Genomic DNA, 19,214 nt, shown 5'->3' with positions numbered 1-19,214 from the left:
AACACCTTTCAGTATCAGAGGATTTGTATATAATATAACCCGACAAACCTTACAGCCAAGGGACGAGATCGTACGTACGCGATATATATATAGAACATTGGTATTAGATCCACATATCCTGCACGTGCACCAGATTGCCTATGGTCCCCGTTTGTCTAGAATCTCAAGTATGGGTCTGAAGTCAAAGGTCTTGATCCAGACCGGCTAAGCGAAATTTCAGGTTTATAACTGGTCTGGATCCCATGTGCAGCTATGCACAGTTCCTAGGAACTACTAGTCTCGAGACTAGGCGCAGGGTGAGGGTAGAGAGGAACTACGTGGATTCGAGGCTAGGAACTATATGTATGCAGTATGTTCTACAATCACGCCGCCTACGAGTCTCGTATTGCAGACGCGGTCCACACTGGTCTCGTTCCCAGGTCCACACCGCTTACCCCGCCAACACAGATATATCGATAGCGAGTTCATTTTTATAGACAGTATACTTACACTAGTACTCGACTACTAGGGCGTACTAATCTCTACGTGACTTCGTAACTTCTGAGTTTTATTGCGGCACGAAATCCCGAAATTCAATATATTAATAAAGAATGGACCGACTCCCACTAGAGATCCTCCGTCAAATCGCTTCATACCTACCATACAATTCTCTATCCTCTCTCTCTTACGTATCTCGCAAAATCAGACTCGCAATTCACGACTGGCAAATCTACAAGGCCATTGTCGATGTACCAAATCACGGATCGCTAAGACAACTCCTGGGACGATACGAATTAGACGATCTCCGTGTCAAATGGACCAGAAATCCAATTACTGCCGGCATGTCACCAGAAGAGTGTGAATTATACGCAAAAGCGGATTATAACTGTTGGACAATACTTGCGGAAGAGTACAAACTTATGTCTCCGTCTTTTACCCGAGATTTCCTACAATACGGAGGGATCATGGCCGCTAGGGCTCGTGAGTGTTTTAATACCTTTTCAATTATACGATTCCTATAGTCTAGAGCGTTACCGTGGGTTTCATATCTAAAACAAATTTTATATCTATAGATCCTTTCACCCAGTTGAATCTCCACAGACCAGTTCACTTGCACAACCTGGGAAAACTGGGCAGATTCCATGATCTCCCAGTAGCACATAGATATATTTTCTCTTTTTGGATAACGACTTACCTTCTCTCATCCCCGGTCCCAGCACAGGCCATTAGCAGACAAGAAGACGAGGAAGACTCCATCTTTGTTTAGAATTTTGAAGAAGGACAAAGAATCGTCCACGAAAGCTGGACCGACCTTGTACATGCGCTAGATATGGAGTCAGCTCCTTATATTGATACAATGGACCAACCAGCCCAGGATGACGCACCCCAGGAAAGGGAGGTAATCTCTGCATTCCAATTTCAGGAGTTATGTGTCAGGTCAGTGGGGTTGTTAGGATACAAATCCAAACTATTGAAACTATCGAATGATTCTCGTATCCAATCAAGTAGTCCACCGGCGGTTGATTCGCGGCGTACAAGTTCAGGTCCGCTAGCGATAGATATCCCCTTCGAGAGCTTCATGAAGCTGCCACTTCCTTTTAAAAGCGATCCTAAGGATTTCGCGAGTTGTCATTTAGAAATAATGACTTCTAAAGAATTTTTAGAGGATGGAGCTTGGATGGGATTTAATGGATACGGCCTACCACGGCACCTTGACTTAGGGATAATAGGTGTAAATTTTATAGTAGTAGGTGAGAGTGCTCGTACCAATGGTATTGGCCAGACTATGGATGGGTCGACTTCTGGACTCGACTACGAGGATGACTATTTTGAACCGTACGCGTGGTTACGGGAGGACCAAACAAATGGGGGATTCCTCATGCTCCAGGGAATTGCGGACCATAGGGAAGGCAAGGTGCACCTTCGGGGGAGGATATTCCCTGCGTCCGGTAGGGTTATGTTGGTGATAACATATGCAGGTGGCGGGATATTATATTGGGCGGCGTTCATGACACCTTTTGGGATATTTGGTAGATGGGGAGGTGATATGGGGCATCGCGATGGGTACCTCTGGCTTTGGAAAGAAGACTGGTGTGGTGATTCTAGGGCTGACCGATCTTGATAACTAAGTGTGAACGCTTAGACTTCAGAGATATCGAGGCAAGGGAAAGAAGGAAACAGTTAGGTTCCGAGGTCATAATTTATAATACACTAAAAAAAAATTATTAGAATCCCACGATTCCCAGTCTGTATAAAAAGATCTCCCTAACCAAACTCCAATAGTACATTGCGAATAGAATGATATCAAGCATAACCTTCTACAGCAGTCCTTGCTTTTGCAAATCGTAATAAACCTTCTCAGGCATGACATTTCCCTCTCCATCCTCCATCTGCACAACATTGTCCTGTGTCACCTGTGCCTGTTTCTTATCCGTCTTCAGCTTATCATTGAAAGCCAACGCCTCCTCGATATTTGTGATCTCCCTAAATACCGTAGGGTTCGTGATTCCCAGACAACGTAGTCCGTGAACATGTCGGGCTTCCGTAAAATGTTTATCAAATGCTCGTCGTCCCATATACACGAAATTACCACATATTTCGCAAGTATACTCGACTCCCAACCCATGGAGTTTATACAGCCAGAATGGAATGGGCTTTCCATCCCATGCAAGCGGGAGTTTTAGAGGATTGTAGATCTTGTCTTCGTCATCTTCATCATCATCGTCATCCAGATGAGTGGCACCCAATGTGACCTGGGTATCCTGGAATAGGGCCTCGAGCTCGGCTTGTCGCTCACGTTCTGTGAGTGAGGCTTTGCGCTCAACGTTGGTTTTGGTATCCTCTCGTTCTTTCGACATGAGTTCCGTCAGTTTCTTGATTCGGAATTCACGTTCAGCGATAGCTTTGTGTTTCAGGTTCTCTATCGCTTCAACTGGCTTTGTCACACCAGAATCAGCCCCGTCTGTACCCTTTGCTGCCGCTGCCTTCTTATGCTTGTTCCCGTTCAGATGGCTGTTGTAGGTATTCTCGTTTGTGAACGCCTTTTCGCAAGCATCGCACCAGATCCCTGCCGATTTCTCAACGGCAGCACCACTCTCCCACCCAGCCACCGTACCTGCCTTCCAGGCCTCCTCGAACTCTTCTCCAAACCCTCTAATAACAGCATCAGGATTACTTAATGGCCTGGTCTTCCTTAAGAATCCTTCTAAATATTCTGCCAAATTCGTCAAGTACGTAAAATACGCATCGTTCTTATTTGCCTTTGGAAAATCCTCGAATTTGTCAAAGATGTTGAGAAAGTGAAGGTATAATATCCTTTTCACCCCTTTGAGATTGAGATACTGTTCATGTAATTGGGTAAGATCGAAGAAACGGCCGTGGAATTCCTCGCCGGTGAACATATTATCGATCATTGAGATTTCGCCTTCGAGAGGTGGACGACGCTTGTAGGTCCGCGCAAGGTCTTCGACGGGTTCATTTGGGTACCGGCGGTGGAAATCTCGGATTTCATTTAGTTGAGAGTAGAATTCGACGAATGGGTCGCCGTGAGAGAGGTTATTTATCTCTTTATCTCGGGATCTAATAGTTATCAGTTCAAAGTTAGCTAGTTTTTTTTTCGAATGGTGGGATATGGAGGAAGGGAAGCAAGTCACGTACCCATCTTCATCTGTGTAGAGATCGTATAAGCGTTTACTCTGGTTCTCAAATCGAGTCAAGAAATGACCTACTTCGTGATCTCGGATCAGACGATCGCGTATCTGTATGAACATGGGTAAGTATATATAACGAATGGCGGTTTTCTTGGAGGCAATGGCGAGTCCTACTGTTCGCGCTTCTTCTGCTAGACGGTCCGCGACGGCTTGTTCAAGGCGCTCGAGTTCCTCATGGAGGAGACGCTGGTTCTCGAGGGTTGTCGTCATTATGAATTGATGGTCGGGAGGGAATAAGCGTAACGGAAGCTGTTTTCTTTTCAATCTTGAGCTAGGGACCAGGTTGGTGGCGATGAGGTTGAAGTCGCGCCGAGTCTAATAATATATTTAGTCGAGTCAGAGTTTCCATTCAAAAATTCTCGCTTCTTCCCCAGATCATAGATTCAAAACCTCATCACATCTTCACTTCCAACCAACCACCGACTAACTCCAACTACCACCCACAACTATAATCCTTCCTTTCCACAATCATGGCCGACGCCGGACTCGACAAGCGCGAAGATGAGCGCCAGGAATTTGCTACCTCTAAGGAGGTCACCGTCGCCCCGACCTTCGAGGCCATGCACCTGAAAGAAAACCTCCTCCGTGGGATCTACGCGTACGGCTACGAATCCCCGTCGGCCGTTCAATCTCGTGCTATCGTCCAGATCTGTAAGGGCCGTGACACAATCGCACAGGCCCAGTCTGGTACCGGTAAAACAGCCACATTCTCCATTTCGATCCTCCAAGTCATCGACACCTCGCTCCGTGAAACACAAGCACTGGTCCTTTCTCCGACCCGTGAATTGGCGACACAGATTCAGAATGTAGTGATGGCATTGGGAGACTATATGAACGTTCAATGTCACGCTTGTATCGGTGGAACCAATGTTGGAGAAGATATCCGCAAGCTCGACCACGGACAGCATGTTGTTTCGGGAACTCCAGGTCGTGTGGCAGATATGATTCGTCGTCGAAACCTACGCACTCGTCATATCAAGATGTTGGTTCTTGATGAAGCAGACGAACTATTGAACAAGGGTTTCAGAGAGCAGATTTACGATGTGTATCGTTACTTGCCACCAGCAACCCAGGTTGTGGTTGTCAGCGCTACACTTCCATACGATGTCCTAGATATGACAACAAAGTTCATGACAGACCCAGTCAGGATTCTTGTCAAACGTGATGAGTTGACTTTAGAAGGGTTGAAGCAGTATTTCATTGCCGTTGAGAAGGAGGACTGGAAGTTCGATACTCTCTGCGATGTATGTTTTCTCTCAGCTATTATAACGAAAGTAACGATATCATGCTAACAAATATTTAATTTAGCTCTACGACACCCTCACAATCACCCAAGCTGTCATCTTCTGCAATACCCGCCGCAAGGTCGACTGGTTAACCGACAAGATGCGAGACGCAAATTTCACTGTTTCCAGCATGCACGGAGAAATGGCACAGAAAGAAAGAGATGCCATTATGAGCGAATTCAGACAAGGAAACTCTCGAGTTTTAATTTCTACAGATGTCTGGGCACGTGGTATCGACGTTCAACAGGTCAGCTTGGTCATCAATTACGATTTACCCAGTAACCGTGAAAATTATATCCACCGTATCGGTCGTAGTGGAAGATTCGGCAGGAAGGGTGTCGCTATCAACTTTGTCACAAGCGAAGATGTCAGGATTTTGAGAGATATTGAATGTGAGTATTCTTTTGTTTGGTCTAATGATACGAAATGGAATGGCGCTGACACTCATTTTAGTGTACTACTCCACCCAGATCGATGAGATGCCAATGAACGTCGCAGATCTTCTTTCTTAAAAGTTGTGATTTGTTTTAAAAGGAACGCTGCCTCTTTTTTCCTTATTGACTATATGAAGGATATCAGGTGTGGAGGAAATGGGCTTGTATCATCAGAGGTAAGCTATACTAATGCATTCAAAACCCGGCTATTCCTCATGCACATCGCTAATGTAATGCTCGTGTGGTTTTTTCATGTCTACAGAACCAGAATGAAATATGCAAGTTTCTGCAGTAATGATGGAACGTCCCGAAATGCACCCTCCAACTCGCTTTTCAAATGATTCGTTACTTTTTATATGCGCGAAGTTCTCGTTTCCTTGATGCTCACATGTAAGTACTCGTTCACAATTGCATGACTGTGAGACACTTACCACCAAGCTTCAAAATCCATTGTTGTGACATTAATTCCGAGGTCCTTGAGCGCCTTGGTCGATAAGTGACAATCGTAAGGACGTTTGACTACTAATATTAGCAAGCTTTGACATATCCGTGCCATTTCAAAGGTGCTCAACTCACCAGAGGGGTTCGGGTCTACAGTGCTATTCGCGACAATATGAGGCATAGGAAGGCCCAGGGCCTGTGCGAGCCGTTCGCAGATTTCGTATCTGCCAGTAGCATGTCAATCAGGTTATTCCAAGTCTTAACATTCCAGGTACTTCGTGAGCACATACTTAGTACACCTATCCTCCGAGCTGAACTGCAGAATCCTTGGGAGTTTTGTCGGGTCCTCCGATGTGTATTTTTCTGCTATATCCTTGAGAACTCTAGCGACATCTTCGGTGTTTGTTGGGTCTATTGTATCACTTGGTCAGGAAGGCTGGCCTAAGATTAAGGTTTGAGGTTTGGGAGGAAACATACATCGAATCGCCCAATGATCCATATCAACTTTCTCTTTCCCAGATTTATTCCAAATGGTATCAATCAAAACATTGACCGCACTTTCAGAATTGTCTCCGGAACCAAACCTAACCAATCCAACAATGTTAACCTCACCCTCATATATCAATACTCCTTTCAACTAATAGAAACGAGAGGGAGAAAGGGATCATACAACAAGGGCACTCTAAGCACCACTGCCCTATCACTAGCCTTAATCACGGCGATCTCGCCATCACGCTTCGTCTCACCGTAAAAGTTCGGTGGACTGGTCTCCGCATCGGTCTCGTACGGTGCTCCACCAGGAGTTCCATCAAAAACATAGTCTGTGGAAATGTATACAAGCACAATATTACGAGCGGCAGTCTGTTCGGCAAGAAGCTGAGACGCAGCGACGTTCAAGGCTTTTGTGCCATCTGGATCGGAAGCGCATCTATCTGGTGACTTCTCAGCAGCACAATGGATGATAATGGCCGGTCTGTGTTTCACCGCGAAAGAATTTAATTAGCGTCACAGTTCTTGTTTATGGAGATAAATTACGTAATCACAAGAAATAGCAATAATAATAATATTATTATAATGAGATTTGGGAAGCTCAAAGTTAAACATACTTGACATCGTCCAAGACCTTCTCCACATCCTCTTGATTCGTGATATCGAGCTTTAGAATCCGGGGTGGATTGGCACGTGAAAAACCTGACCGTGGCTCCACATTCGTTAGATCTTGACTGTCTCTAAGCCCTTTTTTTAAACGCGGCCTAAAAGTTCGGGATTTTCCCCGCAAAACTGGAGAAAGAAAGATAGAAGGAGAGAAAGAGAGGGAGACTATCGATATCCAATGACATGACATGGACATGCTACCATACGCACCTGTGCCGATAACATCCCATCCCGCTTCGTCAAATGCTCTAACGACTTGGCGGCCGAGAAGACCTGTGGCGCCGGTTACGAGGACCTTTTTCTTTGCCATTGATAATTAAGTATAATAATGTAATGCTGAACAAATATGCAAATGGGAGAATATAAGATGCAGAAACGTATGAATGGAGAATACAATCAAGACTTTGACCCAAGCTTTTCATTAGCCCGCACTAGTTACGTACGGGTCATACTTATCGAACGAACCAAGACAAAGACAGACAGACGGACAGGACAGAAATCGGTGACCCGACCGGGGTCAAGACATTTGCATTACGCCATCCGATCGATAACCGACAACCGGGGCTGTTTTGCTGCGACAATTCGCTATAAACTTAAACACATGTGTATGTCATTGCCAAATATCATCTTTCCCCCTGTCATGCCGATATCTCCATCTTCATGCTCCGATACCATCCACCATCCACCATCCATAATCTCAATAACCTCAATATTAACACCCTCCCAGCATTATTACAATCCTACTAGACTAAACCCTCCAAGAAAAAAAATACAAGATTAATATAATTAAATAGAAAGACGAAGAAAGCAGGAGTAACAGGAACCACCATGCTCCTAATAGGCCTAACCGGCGGCATCGCCACTGGCAAATCCACAGTCTCCAACATCTTCTCCTCAGAACCCCACTCCCTCCCCGTAATCGACGCCGACTCCCTCGCCCACTCCGTAATCCTCCCAGGAACCCCCGCCTACCGCAAGATCCTCAAAAACTTCCTCTCCACCACCCCGGGTCTCCTCCACGACCCTGAAACGGATCCAAACCCTTCCCCCCTGGGGCCCAGTATAAACCGAAAAGTCCTCGGTCGAAGGGTATTCGGTACCTCCGAAGCGAATAAAAGAGATATTAAAATTCTCAATGGGATCGTACACCCCGCTGTACGTTGGGCGATATTTAGAGGGATTGTTTATTATTGGTTACGTGGACATTGGGCTGTCGTGTTAGATATCCCCTTACTTTTTGAAAGTAGATTGGATGTCTACTGTGGTGTATCGTTATTGGTAGGATTGGAACCGGAACTACAGTTGGAAAGACTATTAAAACGAGATGCTTTCTTAACAAGAGATGACGGAGAGAAACGGATAGCCAGTCAGATGCCCTTGGACAAGAAGATTGGCTTCGCTGATGTGGTCATCTGGAACAACGATAGTGAAGAGGAACTGAAGAAGGAAATCGGATTGTTCGTGGGGAGGTATAAGAGACGGAGACCTTGGATATGGACTTTTATCATGCAGACTTTCTGGCCTGCGACTGCAGTGGTGATCGCCTGGAGGTTATTGGGGAATTTCTTGAAAAGAAGAAGATTAGATGCAAAGGCGGCGAAGCAACAGTAGAGCTAGAGACATGCATTTACTAGAGAGGTTCTGTACGATGCGTACTTAAATACTACTTATACATATTGGCGTATGGGATCTTTTCTTCTGTATATATAATATCGATCCTTTCCGGATCATTCCCTAGATATAATCCATTCAATGATATTTGGTTGTTATCAATCACCCTAGCTCTGCTCACTACCACCACAGCCAATGTAGATATATATGCTTCGGCCATATATACCTAGGGGTTTAGGGGACACTGTATGATTTAAGAGTTTACAGTCACTCGGGTCTAACTTCCCCTACTTCAATTTACCGTACGATATTCACTAGAATACTCCCCCTAATCCATCGCTAACGCAATGGTAAGAAGCAGTAATGATGCACGCACAAAACCTCCTTGTATTGATATCATGATTTAACAAGGAAGAAAAAAGCAGAACACCCCCCCAGAACGCCTCCATGCTTTTTTCTTATGTACAACGCCATAACAATAATAAAAATGCCCCCCGCTAACAATAAACAAAAAAACAAAAAAACAAAAAATGTGCAAGGGGGCCCCAAGGAAAGAAACACAAACCAGAACGAAATAGATGTCAGAGATTCCAAATAGCAGCCCCAGACGACCGACGTTTAAAATTCGGAATCACTAACATCCATAACGCTCGGGTCTGGTTCCCCCCGGCGGGACCCCCGAGCACCCCCAACCCTTCCTCGCCGGACAGTCCCGGCGATACGCCCAGAATTGGCTTGCGCCGACGAACCAGGGTCGCTGGGCAACGACCGCTGGATCTTGTCCTCCCCAAGCAACTTGTCAAAGTCCCTGTCGGTAGGGACGATGGCACTGCCATCTGGGAGGTAGTATGTCGGCTCGAAAGGCTCGTCGGCCGACTTCAACAGAGCTTGCTCTAGAAGCTCCGTCGCAACGGGATCCTGTGGGACGAGGGAGAGCGCCTATCAAAGTTCAGTTAGTTTCCTTATCTACCTTTATGAGAAATGCTGAGACAAACCTCGTGGAGATGCCCGATGGCATCCCTCGTTTTGCCCTCCATCAGACAGCAGAGGCCCATCGAGCAGCGGATGTTGGCCTCGTTTCCACCGATCCGGATCGCATGGGTGAACTCTTCGATGGCTTCACCATACCTTCCAAGCCGTCGGTAGGCATGTCCCAAATTCGTGCGGAACTGGACGTATGTCTTTGGATCGCCTCCGATCTCGTCGGCGAGCTTGATCCCGTTCAGGAACATCTTGACGGCTTCGTGGAGATGCTCATTGTGGTAGAAGACAACGCCAAGCTCGTTCATGAGCAAGGGGTCGGTCTTGCAAAGGCCCCAAGCAATCTGAAGGTATTCATCCGCGAGCGTGATATTGTTGAGCTGAAGATGTTGCATCCCAAGAAACATCTGAGGGAGATGGGTCCCCTGGAATAGCTTAGCGGCGGCAGAATACGCAGAAATCGCTTGATCGTGTTCTCCCTCGGCGGCGAAAGTATGGGCGAACCCAATCCATGCTGGTCCAAACGAAGGGTCCATGACAGAGGCCTTGGAAAAGAACCTACGAGCTTCAGCCAATCGATCGATAAGCATGTAGTATGCACCAATAGCGACATAAGTAACAGGTTCTTCGCGATGGTTGTCAGCAAGGTCATGAGACATGAGGAACAACTCATTCTTCTTTCCCAATTCGAAAAGACATGCTATGTAGACCGGGTAGAGTTTGAAGTTGTATTTGTCCTTCACCAGAAGTTCCTTGACAAGCTTGAGCGATTCTTCAAAGCGGCACTGGGTGTAGAGTAGCTCGGCCTTGGCGAGAACAATATCGTGGTTGTCTGCGAGCGGATACTGAGTTGAAAGCAACGCGATGGCATCATCGAATTTCGAGCTGTTTCTATACTTGCTCAGTCGAGTGGTGTACAATGCTTTCAAGAATTGAGTTGTGGCTTCTCCCTGTGCTCCACCGACGCTGGCAGCCATCGAGTCAAAGTCGATCTCTGAAATGAATTCCCATTCCTCCTCGGGGCTGAGGAGGTTGTTGCGCATCAGTGTGTCGAAGGCTTCAAAGCACCTGACGTCAATCTTGACAGCAGTTTTGTAAGCTTCCTTAGCTTTGTCGTAGGCACCTTGCTTCGTGTAAATCACCCCACGAAGATAACACATGGCAGCTTCATATTTCTCCTCATTAGCTCGAGATGTCCCACGCTTCCTAAGATTATGAGGGTTCGAGACGATGGGGCTCTCATCACCAAGTGTCTGGAGCGCTTCTTCGTATTTGTTCTGTTTGATCTGAGAGAGAGCGTAGAGATATTTGCATGGTGCGGATTTTTGAATCAAACCAGTGCCATCAAGAAAGGCCTGGGCTCGGGTATATTGGCCAGTGGAGAAATGAATCTGAGCCAAGAAGAAAGCGTCGTTGGGGTCATCTTTGCGAGGTTACCAAGTTAGCCAGAGCTCAGCTCAATTGCCCACTAGCTATATTTCTAGAAGCTAGCATGAATCGAGGGACTGCAGGGAATACTCAACTGGTCAACGCGAGCAGCTTATCACCTATGAAAATTGCTGAGTCGTATTGGTGTTTATTGACCGCGTCTTGACGCCATTCACGGAGAAACTTCTCCATAACTACTTTCTCAGCGGCCAGGGTAGACTCGTCCTTCTTCCCTGGCTCGGTAGGATGAAACTCGGGTTCGGATTCCGACGCTATCGTAACCGCGATGCCGAGTAAATCACCGAATTTTTCTGTGAAATTGGTTGATATGGTGGTGAGGTGCTCGATCTCCTCGTCTTCAAGGTCTTCAATTTGCTCGTCTTCAAGGCCTTCAATCTGTTTGTCTTCAAAATCTTCAATCTCCTCGTCTTCGAGGTCTTCTATATCTTCTTCGTCTTCAGAATCTTCGATTTGCTCGTCCTCGTGTTCTAGTTCGGGATTTTTGAATACAGGTTTTGGTGCTTTCAACACAACAGGAGTCAATTGAGGTCCACCTCTGCCACGAAGGAAGTATCTAGGGTGAGGAGTCGTTAGAGCGATGGGTGACTCTTTCTTGACAGGATCTCCGTGTGGGGAAGGTTCGTCTTCTTCTCGAGTATCGTCTTCGGTTGAAGCAGCAAGTCGACGACGAGGTGTCTTGATGGTTGATGACTTGGAGGTTTGTTTGTCAGGATTGATTTCGATTTCGGACTCAGAAAGAATATCAAGGTCCTCGGTAGGCTCGGTGTCAACTTTCTTCTTCGAGACTGGCTTTCTGCGAGCTGAGGCAGCTGGTTGCCTGCGGCCGCTTGCACGACGCTTACGAGCTGACGAAACTATCGTGAGAGCTTGGTAAGAGCTGTCGTTTTAATAACAACGGTAGTTTATGATGATACTAAGGTTAATACAAGCTTGGCTATGCTTGATTGAGGTTGGTGACGTGATGGCGATGATGGCGATGATGATGTGGGGTGGAGGTTGAATGTGGATGGAGGTGACGAGGACGAGGAGGGCAGGTTGGTTTGGTGTCTTTGGAGCTTGGAAGCTGTCGACGTTGAATGTTTTTCCAGCTGCGCGTTGCACACAAAGCAGAATAAACAAACGCACAACAACCGGGCAACAACCAACGTCATCACCGAGTTCAAACCGTTACGAGACCACACAGCGACAACATCCTCTTGCAACAGAACACCATCATATCGCCAGCCAACTTTCTACATCTACGGGCAGGCTCTGCGGCAGCTACAGCCCGATTGATATCAACATCACCGGAGCAGCGGGCAGCGGTTAGCTACACCCTCTCACAATGAACGGCGACGACCCTTTCATCCAAGTCCAGCAGTGTGTGTCCTGTTCCATGTTCCTAGGCAGCTAAATGCCTCTCCATACAACCCCTACTAATGCGATATCTCGACCACCATCAGGGACGTAACTGCGCTTCTACACACCACCCGCCAGCTATTCTCCTCCTACCTGCGAATCCGTTCCTTGGCGTCTAGTCGCACATCTCCTGAACTCACTTCCGCCCATTCCGAGCTCGAAGACGCTTTAGCAGACCTCGAAATCGACCTCGAAGACTTGCGCCTCGCTGTATCTGAAGGCGAACGGGATCCGTATCGGTTTGGACTTGAGGTCGAAGCAGTCGCCAAGCGTCGAAAATGGCTTCGAGAGGTAGAAGGAGAGTTGAGCGATATCAAGGAGGAGCTGGGGAAGGAAGCTGCGATTATGGCTGGCTCTGCAAAGGGACGGCAACCTACCACCGTGGTATCTTCATATGATGACGATAACGGAAGTAGAGCGGGCGACGACTCTTACACCCAGTTCGAACATCTACATCAACAGGAATTAATGCGGAATCAAGATGATCAATTAGAGAGTGTTTATAGAACTGTGGGGAATCTACGAATGCAAGCAAATGATATGGGTCGGGAGCTTGAAGAGCAAGCCGTTATACTCGACGAAACAGATGCTATTGCTGAAAGGGTAGATGGCAGGCTGAAGAAAGGTATGAAGAATCTAACCGAGTTTGCAAGAGCTAATGAAGGTAAGTTGCTATATTCATTGATTATCTTGTTTTTATGACATGATTGATGTAAGACTAATCACTATGATCTAGATAAATACTCCAGTTGCTGTATTGCAATATTGATATTTGTTCTCATCCTATTGTTAGTGCTTCTATTAGTATTATGATTTTAAACATCTTTGCCCATAATTGTGGTTTCTTGGAGTTTATTGGCGTTCGGACTGGGTGGTTTTACTGTTGATATAAAATACCTTGGATCTACTACTAGTACTATCTCGCAATATCTTGTAAATGCAAATGTCTAATGTATACACACTACCATAAGCCCCCCCCCTAAACATTCCTTTCGTCGGGGATATATATCTTATAATTAATGAGCGGTGCTCTCAATCGCCTCTGGATACTTCAAATCTCCCTGCCGCCTCGTCTCATCCATAACCTCCATGACAGACACCGTCTCCTTCCACGGCATGACTTCACACTCCAATTTCCCATCTCTAATCGCCCTCGCACACCCATCGGCTTGCCAGTACATAGACCCACCCTCATCCTTCTTCTCAATCCACTCCCCTGCACCTCCTTCCTCCTTCCTCAAAATAACCCTGTACTTCACCGGCTTATACGCCGGATGCGCAACTTGAATCTCCCCCTTCGTTCCATAAATCCTAATCGCAGGCCCACCAGTTCCCTCCCCATCAACATCCTGTCCAACCCTAAAACTCGTCATCGCAATTCCCGTCGACTTTTCAAATTGACATACGACGGTAGTAGTCTCATCGCACCCAGTACCACCATACTTTTGAACATGACTCACCACCTTGGGAGTCTTCGGGTTCTCATCCAAGTGGTACAAAATTTGGAAAACCCAGGTAAGCGAATAAACCCCCAAATCCAACAATGCGCCACCAGCAAGATCCATATTGACCATCCTATTCTCCGGTGGGAATGCAGTTTCAACTTCGTTCAGAAGTGATAGGTCTGATAGTACCCGCTTGACCTCTCCGATCTTACCGGACTTGACTAGTTCCCTAACTTCGATGCTCAAAGGGAAGAAACGAGTCCATACTGCTTCCATAATAAACAAATTCTTCTGTTTTGCAACATCAAATAGAATCTTTGCCTGATCGGCGTTGACAGTGAACGGCTTTTCGCAAAGAACATGTTTTCCAGCGTTCAGTGCGAGTAAGACGTGTGGGAAATGGTGAGAATGTGGGGTTGCGACATAGATAATGTCAACGTTCGGGTCGTTGACAAGTGATTCGTAAGTACCATAGGCAGCGGCAGTCCCCTCTGGGACACCGCAGTCTGAGAGGAACTTTTCAGCGCGGGGAACAGAGGAAGATGTTCCGGCGGCGACTACTGTGTGCTTGATATCTCCAGCGCCACGGTTTGCAGGATCGAGAAGGAGGTCCTTTGTGAAAACTGAAAATATGTCAGATACGCATTAATTACTTAGGCCAGCTTGGTTAGAGATCATTGTGCATCGGAAGAGATGCGTTGGTAATGTGGTAAATTGGAGTGGGTCTCTTCAACGGTTTTCGTACCAGATGCAATCCATCCGCAGCCTAATTGAAGAGGTTCGTTAGTTATATCCCTCGATAGATTTTGTGCAATTGTGGAGGTTTCTTTCCCTAGCTTACCTAGAATACCCCACTTAAGTTCAAATGGGGAAGACATCTTGAAGACGTTCACACGTAAGTATCAACGTTAATACACAAGGAGTAATGTATATATATACTGAAGTTGAGTAGTGTTAATTAAAAGGCCGTGACGTCAAAGGCTTTAAATTAAATTTAAAGTTTATAGAATCCCAGAACAAGAGATATATCGAGAAATACTATTGCATTGAATGCACCCGGGGAAAAGCGACAATTTATATCAATTGACATTGCAAGAATTGATTATTCAGCCTAAACCCTGTCTTGGTCCCCATCGTTTCGTCTCTCGTCTATATATACGATCATGAGATCCAAACTACCCGACATTAATCCGAGCGCTGTATAGAAGAGATGCAAAAGACCCATGCAAGATTGTACAGTACCAAGATCTGGGGCCAACTAGCTCTTTAGCTCTGTAGCTCTATCCTATATTCCAACATCTTCAACACACTACCTTGAATCAGTCCCTCGAGGCTAAGCTAAGGTATATGTTTGGATTCGATTATCCTATGGTAACTACTTAAGTATTCGATTGGGACGATGCATATTGACCTCGGTGATTTAAATACCAATTAAAATCATCATTTGCCAAATATTAAATATTACAAGTCTTGCGCCAAGTACCCTGTACACGCAATCCATCAATCACTCTCTCCGAGCAGTTCAAAATCATCATCATCCCCAGTCTTCCTCGACACCCCTTCATGCTGATGACCCTGCATAAACCTTTCCATAAGCTTTTGTAACCTTTCATCTCTTGCTGCTGTTTCCCCTTTCTCCTTTTTACTACTTTCATCCTCTTCATCTTCACTTGCTTCATCATCATCATCATCTTCTTCTTCTTCTTCTTCCTCCTCTTCACCCTCACTTTCGCTTTCAAACTCTTCCCCAAATTCATCCACTAGTTCATCAACTTCAACCTCCGCATCGCCCTCTTCCGTCTCAACTATATCCATCTTATCCCCTTCACCAATAGTTCCTCCTTCTTGTCCATCCAGGCTTGTGGTATACATTATCTGCTTTCTTGGCGGTAAAGTTCCTGGCGCCGCTGAATCCGGTTCCTTCAGTATCGCTTCAAAGACTCTATCATCCATTTTCTTCCCGGCGATTAACGCTGATAATTTTCTTCTCATAATATACTTTATTTTGAAATGACGATTATTAGGAAACCAGCCGTCGGTATTCTGTCCATTGAAAATTATTAGTCTTTGAGATCGTAAGATAGAGAGGGAGGGAAAAAAAGGCAATTAACTTACATCACAAACATCTCTCGCCTCACACTTCTCAATATCCGCCAATTCTGCCAACAACGGATCTTTCAAGTCGCAAAACTGCCAAATCTTTCCATCGAGAATAATACTTTCCCCGTCAAACAAATGTCCCTCATTTTGACTAAAATATTTTTATATATTCATTAGCAGAGCTCGCAGAATAGTAATAGAGTAGCACGGATAAAAAATCCTCACCTAGAATCCTTCTTCGGCTTAACCGTATGCACTTTAAACGCCACAACCTGATACTTCGCAAACTCCTTACCCTTTCTCGGATCAACCCCAAACTTCACATACGTATCCCTCCAAGGCCCACTTCTCCAATAATACGCAACATGCGGATACGCCCACTTCAACTGCTGCCACAAACTACTAGGCATATTATTCATCAACCCGCGTCTAGTCCATATCGGTCTCTCCTCAAACAATTCCTCAAGTTTCTTCAGGCAGTCCACAAGCACTTCAGGCTCCTTTGGACGTTTCAATCTTCCTGCTTGAGGGACTGTATCGGAATTCCAATTGCCATATTGGGTTTGTGTCTGGACCCGTGCTCCGGCATTGATGAAAACTGGTTCGCCGTTGATATCCGTGTCGACTTTTATAGCGGGGTTTTGGCGGAAACCGTAGACGAATGGGTAGTTTATATGAGTGAACCGTGGTGGACGCATGATTTCTGCGTTTGCATCAGCAGTGATTTTGTCGGTCATTCTGAAGCGTTTGAGAGCCTGCACTATACATAACATCAAAAATCACCCGTTAATCTCAAAATCCATGCAGCCGTCAATTAAGAACCAGAAACCAAAATATATATCTAAAGAGAGAAGTTTTGGGAAAAACCTACGATCCAACTCCATCATATTCTCCTCTACATTCCTTGCCCAGTCCGAGTTTCTCGTATTCCACTGATAATCCGCCATATCCCTAAACCGAATCGTATGGTCTACCCAACCTACAACTTCAGATGTGAACTTCCCATTTAAACTTTTTAAAATCTTGGGAATATCTGGTTCTTCACCCGGAGGAGGTCTAGGATTCGGTCCCTTTCCCTTGGGAACAGTGATTTTGAGAACCATGGCACGGGTCCTTGCCGGTTTGCCTTGAACCGGAGGGGCCAATGCATCTCCAGGTCTAAACCGTAGTTCGAGACCATTGGGCTCCGATATATTTTCTGGATTTGGTTTGAATGCCTATTCGATTTTTTTTATATGAGTAAGAATTTCTAGTAGACTACAGAAGTAAGTGCAAAAGGAAGATAAAGATGTATAACAAACCTGTGCAACAGCCTTCCCACCCCCCAACATCCTAACCGCCCGGTCCGAATTGTTCAAAATAACAGCCGGATGCTCTACTGCCAATAACTGTTTATCTGGAATCTCACACCAAGGCGCCTCGGACGGCGGAGGCTTGGGCCGATCATACTCGTCTTCTAGGATGTACGGAGACCTCGACATCTTGTCTTTTCTTCTTCTTCTTCTTCTTCTTCTTCTTCTTTTTTCTTTTCTGCTTCACAGTTCCTTCAAAGACCCTTTTCCGAGTAACAGCTAATTAAAGCTGGGCTTTCTTGATGAGCCAGTCTAGAATTTAGATCAGGCAAGTTCCGCTATATCATTTTTTTTTGTTGCCAGGCGTTGGATTTTTTGGTTTCTGGGAGAAAGAAGGGAAAAAAAGTCTCGGAGCGACGAAGCCCGGGTTCGAACCCGCTAGGTAAAAATCGATGATATATGAACTGACCACTGGTGAATTTGAAAGTCCGTTTCAAGGTCGAGTCCAGTCGCCTTCCTGCAAAATATCAGTGAAGGTTGAGGATAGTGTCGATTTCGATGGCACTACAATGGTAATAATGTTTTATCCTCGTAGCTGAAACAGTTGGAGGATTGACCGATTGATGGCTTACAGCACCTTCAAAATACCTGATGTAGATGTTTTTTTTTTAACTCACAAACCAGCCCAAGCAACACAAAACCCATTGTTATATTTTCATCCTAACCTTCCCCATCAAATCAACCCCCCACCTTCCCCCGCTAGTCAATGGAGCTCTTGAAGACCCACCCACTATCACCACACCTCCAGATCAAAAGATACTATGTAATAACCAAAAAGACAAAAAAGAAAAGTTGCAAAAAAGATGTTTAGAAGTGGAGCAGCTAGGAATCGAACCAAGGACCTTTTCTATGCGAAAGAAACGTTATACCACTAAACCACAGCCCCGATCTAACAGTGAGAGTCGGAGATGAGAAATTTTCATTATAACGCTTACTTCAGATTTCTCCACTTGTGGCTGAGGAAACTCTAATCCACCTCTATAGCTTGAAAGTACAAGACCAACTATCAAAGTATAGATACTTCCCCTTTACCCTTAGCCTCAAATAAAAATAAAGCACCTACAAATGCCGTATTGATTAGGTATATATATATATAGGTACCTACCCATACCAGATACTCATAGACGAAAAAAAAGAGATAAGAAAATTTTAAAAAGAAAAAGAAAGAAAAGCATGTAGATAGGTACTTATACGTACGATACTAAATACCCAGCGCACGACTACACGACAGTTCACACAAACATACTAACACATAGAAATACAACCTCAAATCCATCCAGGCGCTAGCTTTTAAGCCAAAGATAGTAAAAAATAAGTAGTACTTAAGTAAGTATATATGTATACACTGCAAATTAACCAAAAGCTACCAAATAACAAAAAGGTCAAATATTGCAAGATCAATATCAATATCAATATATATATCAATATCACACATGTTAGAAAAAGAAAAAGAAAACAATATATCGCAAGACCCTCTCGAATTCCTAAATCCCAATCCATTGCAAATACTGTAGCCTCCAACCAATCGCCTTGTAAAGAAGAAAAATAAAAGTCGGAGATATATATAGAGAGAGAAGAAGAGGAGGAGGAGTAGAAGGTGGAGAAAAAAAAGGTGAGCACATCACGGCACTTAATTTCATTACTACATCTCGCTTTTTTTTAAAGAAATAAAAGGGAAAAAAAAGAACTATAAAAAAGAGTTCCACCTCCTGCTGCTCCCTTCCCTAACATCCGAGTCCGCTCATTCGTACACATAAATTTGTTTTTTTGTTTTCGCCACAGAAAAGGGACCGGTTATAATAGTAAGATTCAAAAAGGAGATGGAGGTGTGCGTGCGTGTGTGTGTGTAGGTGTTCAGTCAGGGTTATGAACC

General features: G+C 45.2%; 10 protein-coding genes across 10 annotated transcripts; 5 read left to right on the top strand and 5 right to left on the bottom strand.

Annotated features, from left to right (window-relative positions):
* Positions 1-590: 590 nt before the first annotated feature.
* On the top strand, positions 591-1,246 carry AOL_s00007g415 (uncharacterized protein; the record flags this gene model as incomplete). The annotated part of the gene is made up of 2 exons (XM_011120316.1): positions 591-960; positions 1,053-1,246. 2 exons carry the CDS (start codon positions 591-593, stop codon positions 1,244-1,246), a joined length of 564 nt encoding a protein of 187 aa, XP_011118618.1.
* A 90-nt stretch (positions 1,247-1,336) lies between these two features.
* AOL_s00007g414 (uncharacterized protein) lies at positions 1,337-2,101 on the top strand (the record flags this gene model as incomplete). The annotated part of the gene is made up of 1 exon (XM_011120315.1): positions 1,337-2,101. One exon carries the CDS (start codon positions 1,337-1,339, stop codon positions 2,099-2,101), a length of 765 nt encoding a protein of 254 aa, XP_011118617.1.
* A 196-nt stretch (positions 2,102-2,297) lies between these two features.
* On the bottom strand, positions 2,298-3,899 carry AOL_s00007g413 (uncharacterized protein; the record flags this gene model as incomplete). Its single annotated transcript, XM_011120314.1, has 3 exons — positions 2,298-3,558; positions 3,637-3,737; positions 3,804-3,899. The coding sequence occupies 3 exons, from the start codon at positions 3,897-3,899 to the stop codon at positions 2,298-2,300; spliced, it is 1,458 nt and encodes a 485-aa protein (XP_011118616.1).
* A 260-nt stretch (positions 3,900-4,159) lies between these two features.
* Positions 4,160-5,487, top strand: AOL_s00007g412 (uncharacterized protein; the record flags this gene model as incomplete). The annotated part of the gene is made up of 3 exons (XM_011120313.1): positions 4,160-4,933; positions 4,998-5,367; positions 5,429-5,487. The coding sequence occupies 3 exons, from the start codon at positions 4,160-4,162 to the stop codon at positions 5,485-5,487; spliced, it is 1,203 nt and encodes a 400-aa protein (XP_011118615.1).
* A 349-nt stretch (positions 5,488-5,836) lies between these two features.
* On the bottom strand, positions 5,837-7,315 carry AOL_s00007g411 (uncharacterized protein; the record flags this gene model as incomplete). The annotated part of the gene is made up of 7 exons (XM_011120312.1): positions 5,837-5,928; positions 5,986-6,074; positions 6,141-6,261; positions 6,328-6,434; positions 6,521-6,823; positions 6,957-7,041; positions 7,216-7,315. The coding sequence occupies 7 exons, from the start codon at positions 7,313-7,315 to the stop codon at positions 5,837-5,839; spliced, it is 897 nt and encodes a 298-aa protein (XP_011118614.1).
* A 518-nt stretch (positions 7,316-7,833) lies between these two features.
* Positions 7,834-8,616, top strand: AOL_s00007g410 (uncharacterized protein; the record flags this gene model as incomplete). Its single annotated transcript, XM_011120311.1, has 1 exon — positions 7,834-8,616. The coding sequence occupies one exon, from the start codon at positions 7,834-7,836 to the stop codon at positions 8,614-8,616; it is 783 nt and encodes a 260-aa protein (XP_011118613.1).
* A 618-nt stretch (positions 8,617-9,234) lies between these two features.
* On the bottom strand, positions 9,235-12,197 carry AOL_s00007g409 (uncharacterized protein; the record flags this gene model as incomplete). The annotated part of the gene is made up of 5 exons (XM_011120310.1): positions 9,235-9,555; positions 9,612-11,020; positions 11,145-11,900; positions 11,973-12,109; positions 12,172-12,197. The coding sequence occupies 5 exons, from the start codon at positions 12,195-12,197 to the stop codon at positions 9,235-9,237; spliced, it is 2,649 nt and encodes an 882-aa protein (XP_011118612.1).
* A 173-nt stretch (positions 12,198-12,370) lies between these two features.
* Positions 12,371-13,257, top strand: AOL_s00007g408 (uncharacterized protein; the record flags this gene model as incomplete). Its single annotated transcript, XM_011120309.1, has 3 exons — positions 12,371-12,405; positions 12,489-13,108; positions 13,181-13,257. The coding sequence occupies 3 exons, from the start codon at positions 12,371-12,373 to the stop codon at positions 13,255-13,257; spliced, it is 732 nt and encodes a 243-aa protein (XP_011118611.1).
* Positions 13,258-13,460: 203 nt separating this feature from the next.
* On the bottom strand, positions 13,461-14,767 carry AOL_s00007g407 (uncharacterized protein; the record flags this gene model as incomplete). The annotated part of the gene is made up of 3 exons (XM_011120308.1): positions 13,461-14,512; positions 14,635-14,655; positions 14,731-14,767. The coding sequence occupies 3 exons, from the start codon at positions 14,765-14,767 to the stop codon at positions 13,461-13,463; spliced, it is 1,110 nt and encodes a 369-aa protein (XP_011118610.1).
* Positions 14,768-15,389: 622 nt separating this feature from the next.
* AOL_s00007g406 (uncharacterized protein) lies at positions 15,390-17,470 on the bottom strand (the record flags this gene model as incomplete). Its single annotated transcript, XM_011120307.1, has 5 exons — positions 15,390-15,932; positions 16,005-16,140; positions 16,215-16,749; positions 16,861-17,206; positions 17,291-17,470. 5 exons carry the CDS (start codon positions 17,468-17,470, stop codon positions 15,390-15,392), a joined length of 1,740 nt encoding a protein of 579 aa, XP_011118609.1.
* Positions 17,471-19,214: the final 1,744 nt, after the last annotated feature.

Source organism: Orbilia oligospora (genome assembly GCF_000225545.1).
Source record: "Orbilia oligospora ATCC 24927 unplaced genomic scaffold scaffold00007, whole genome shotgun sequence".
NCBI lineage: Eukaryota > Fungi > Ascomycota > Orbiliomycetes > Orbiliales > Orbiliaceae > Orbilia > Orbilia oligospora.
This window is presented reverse-complemented; position numbering and strand designations above follow the sequence as displayed.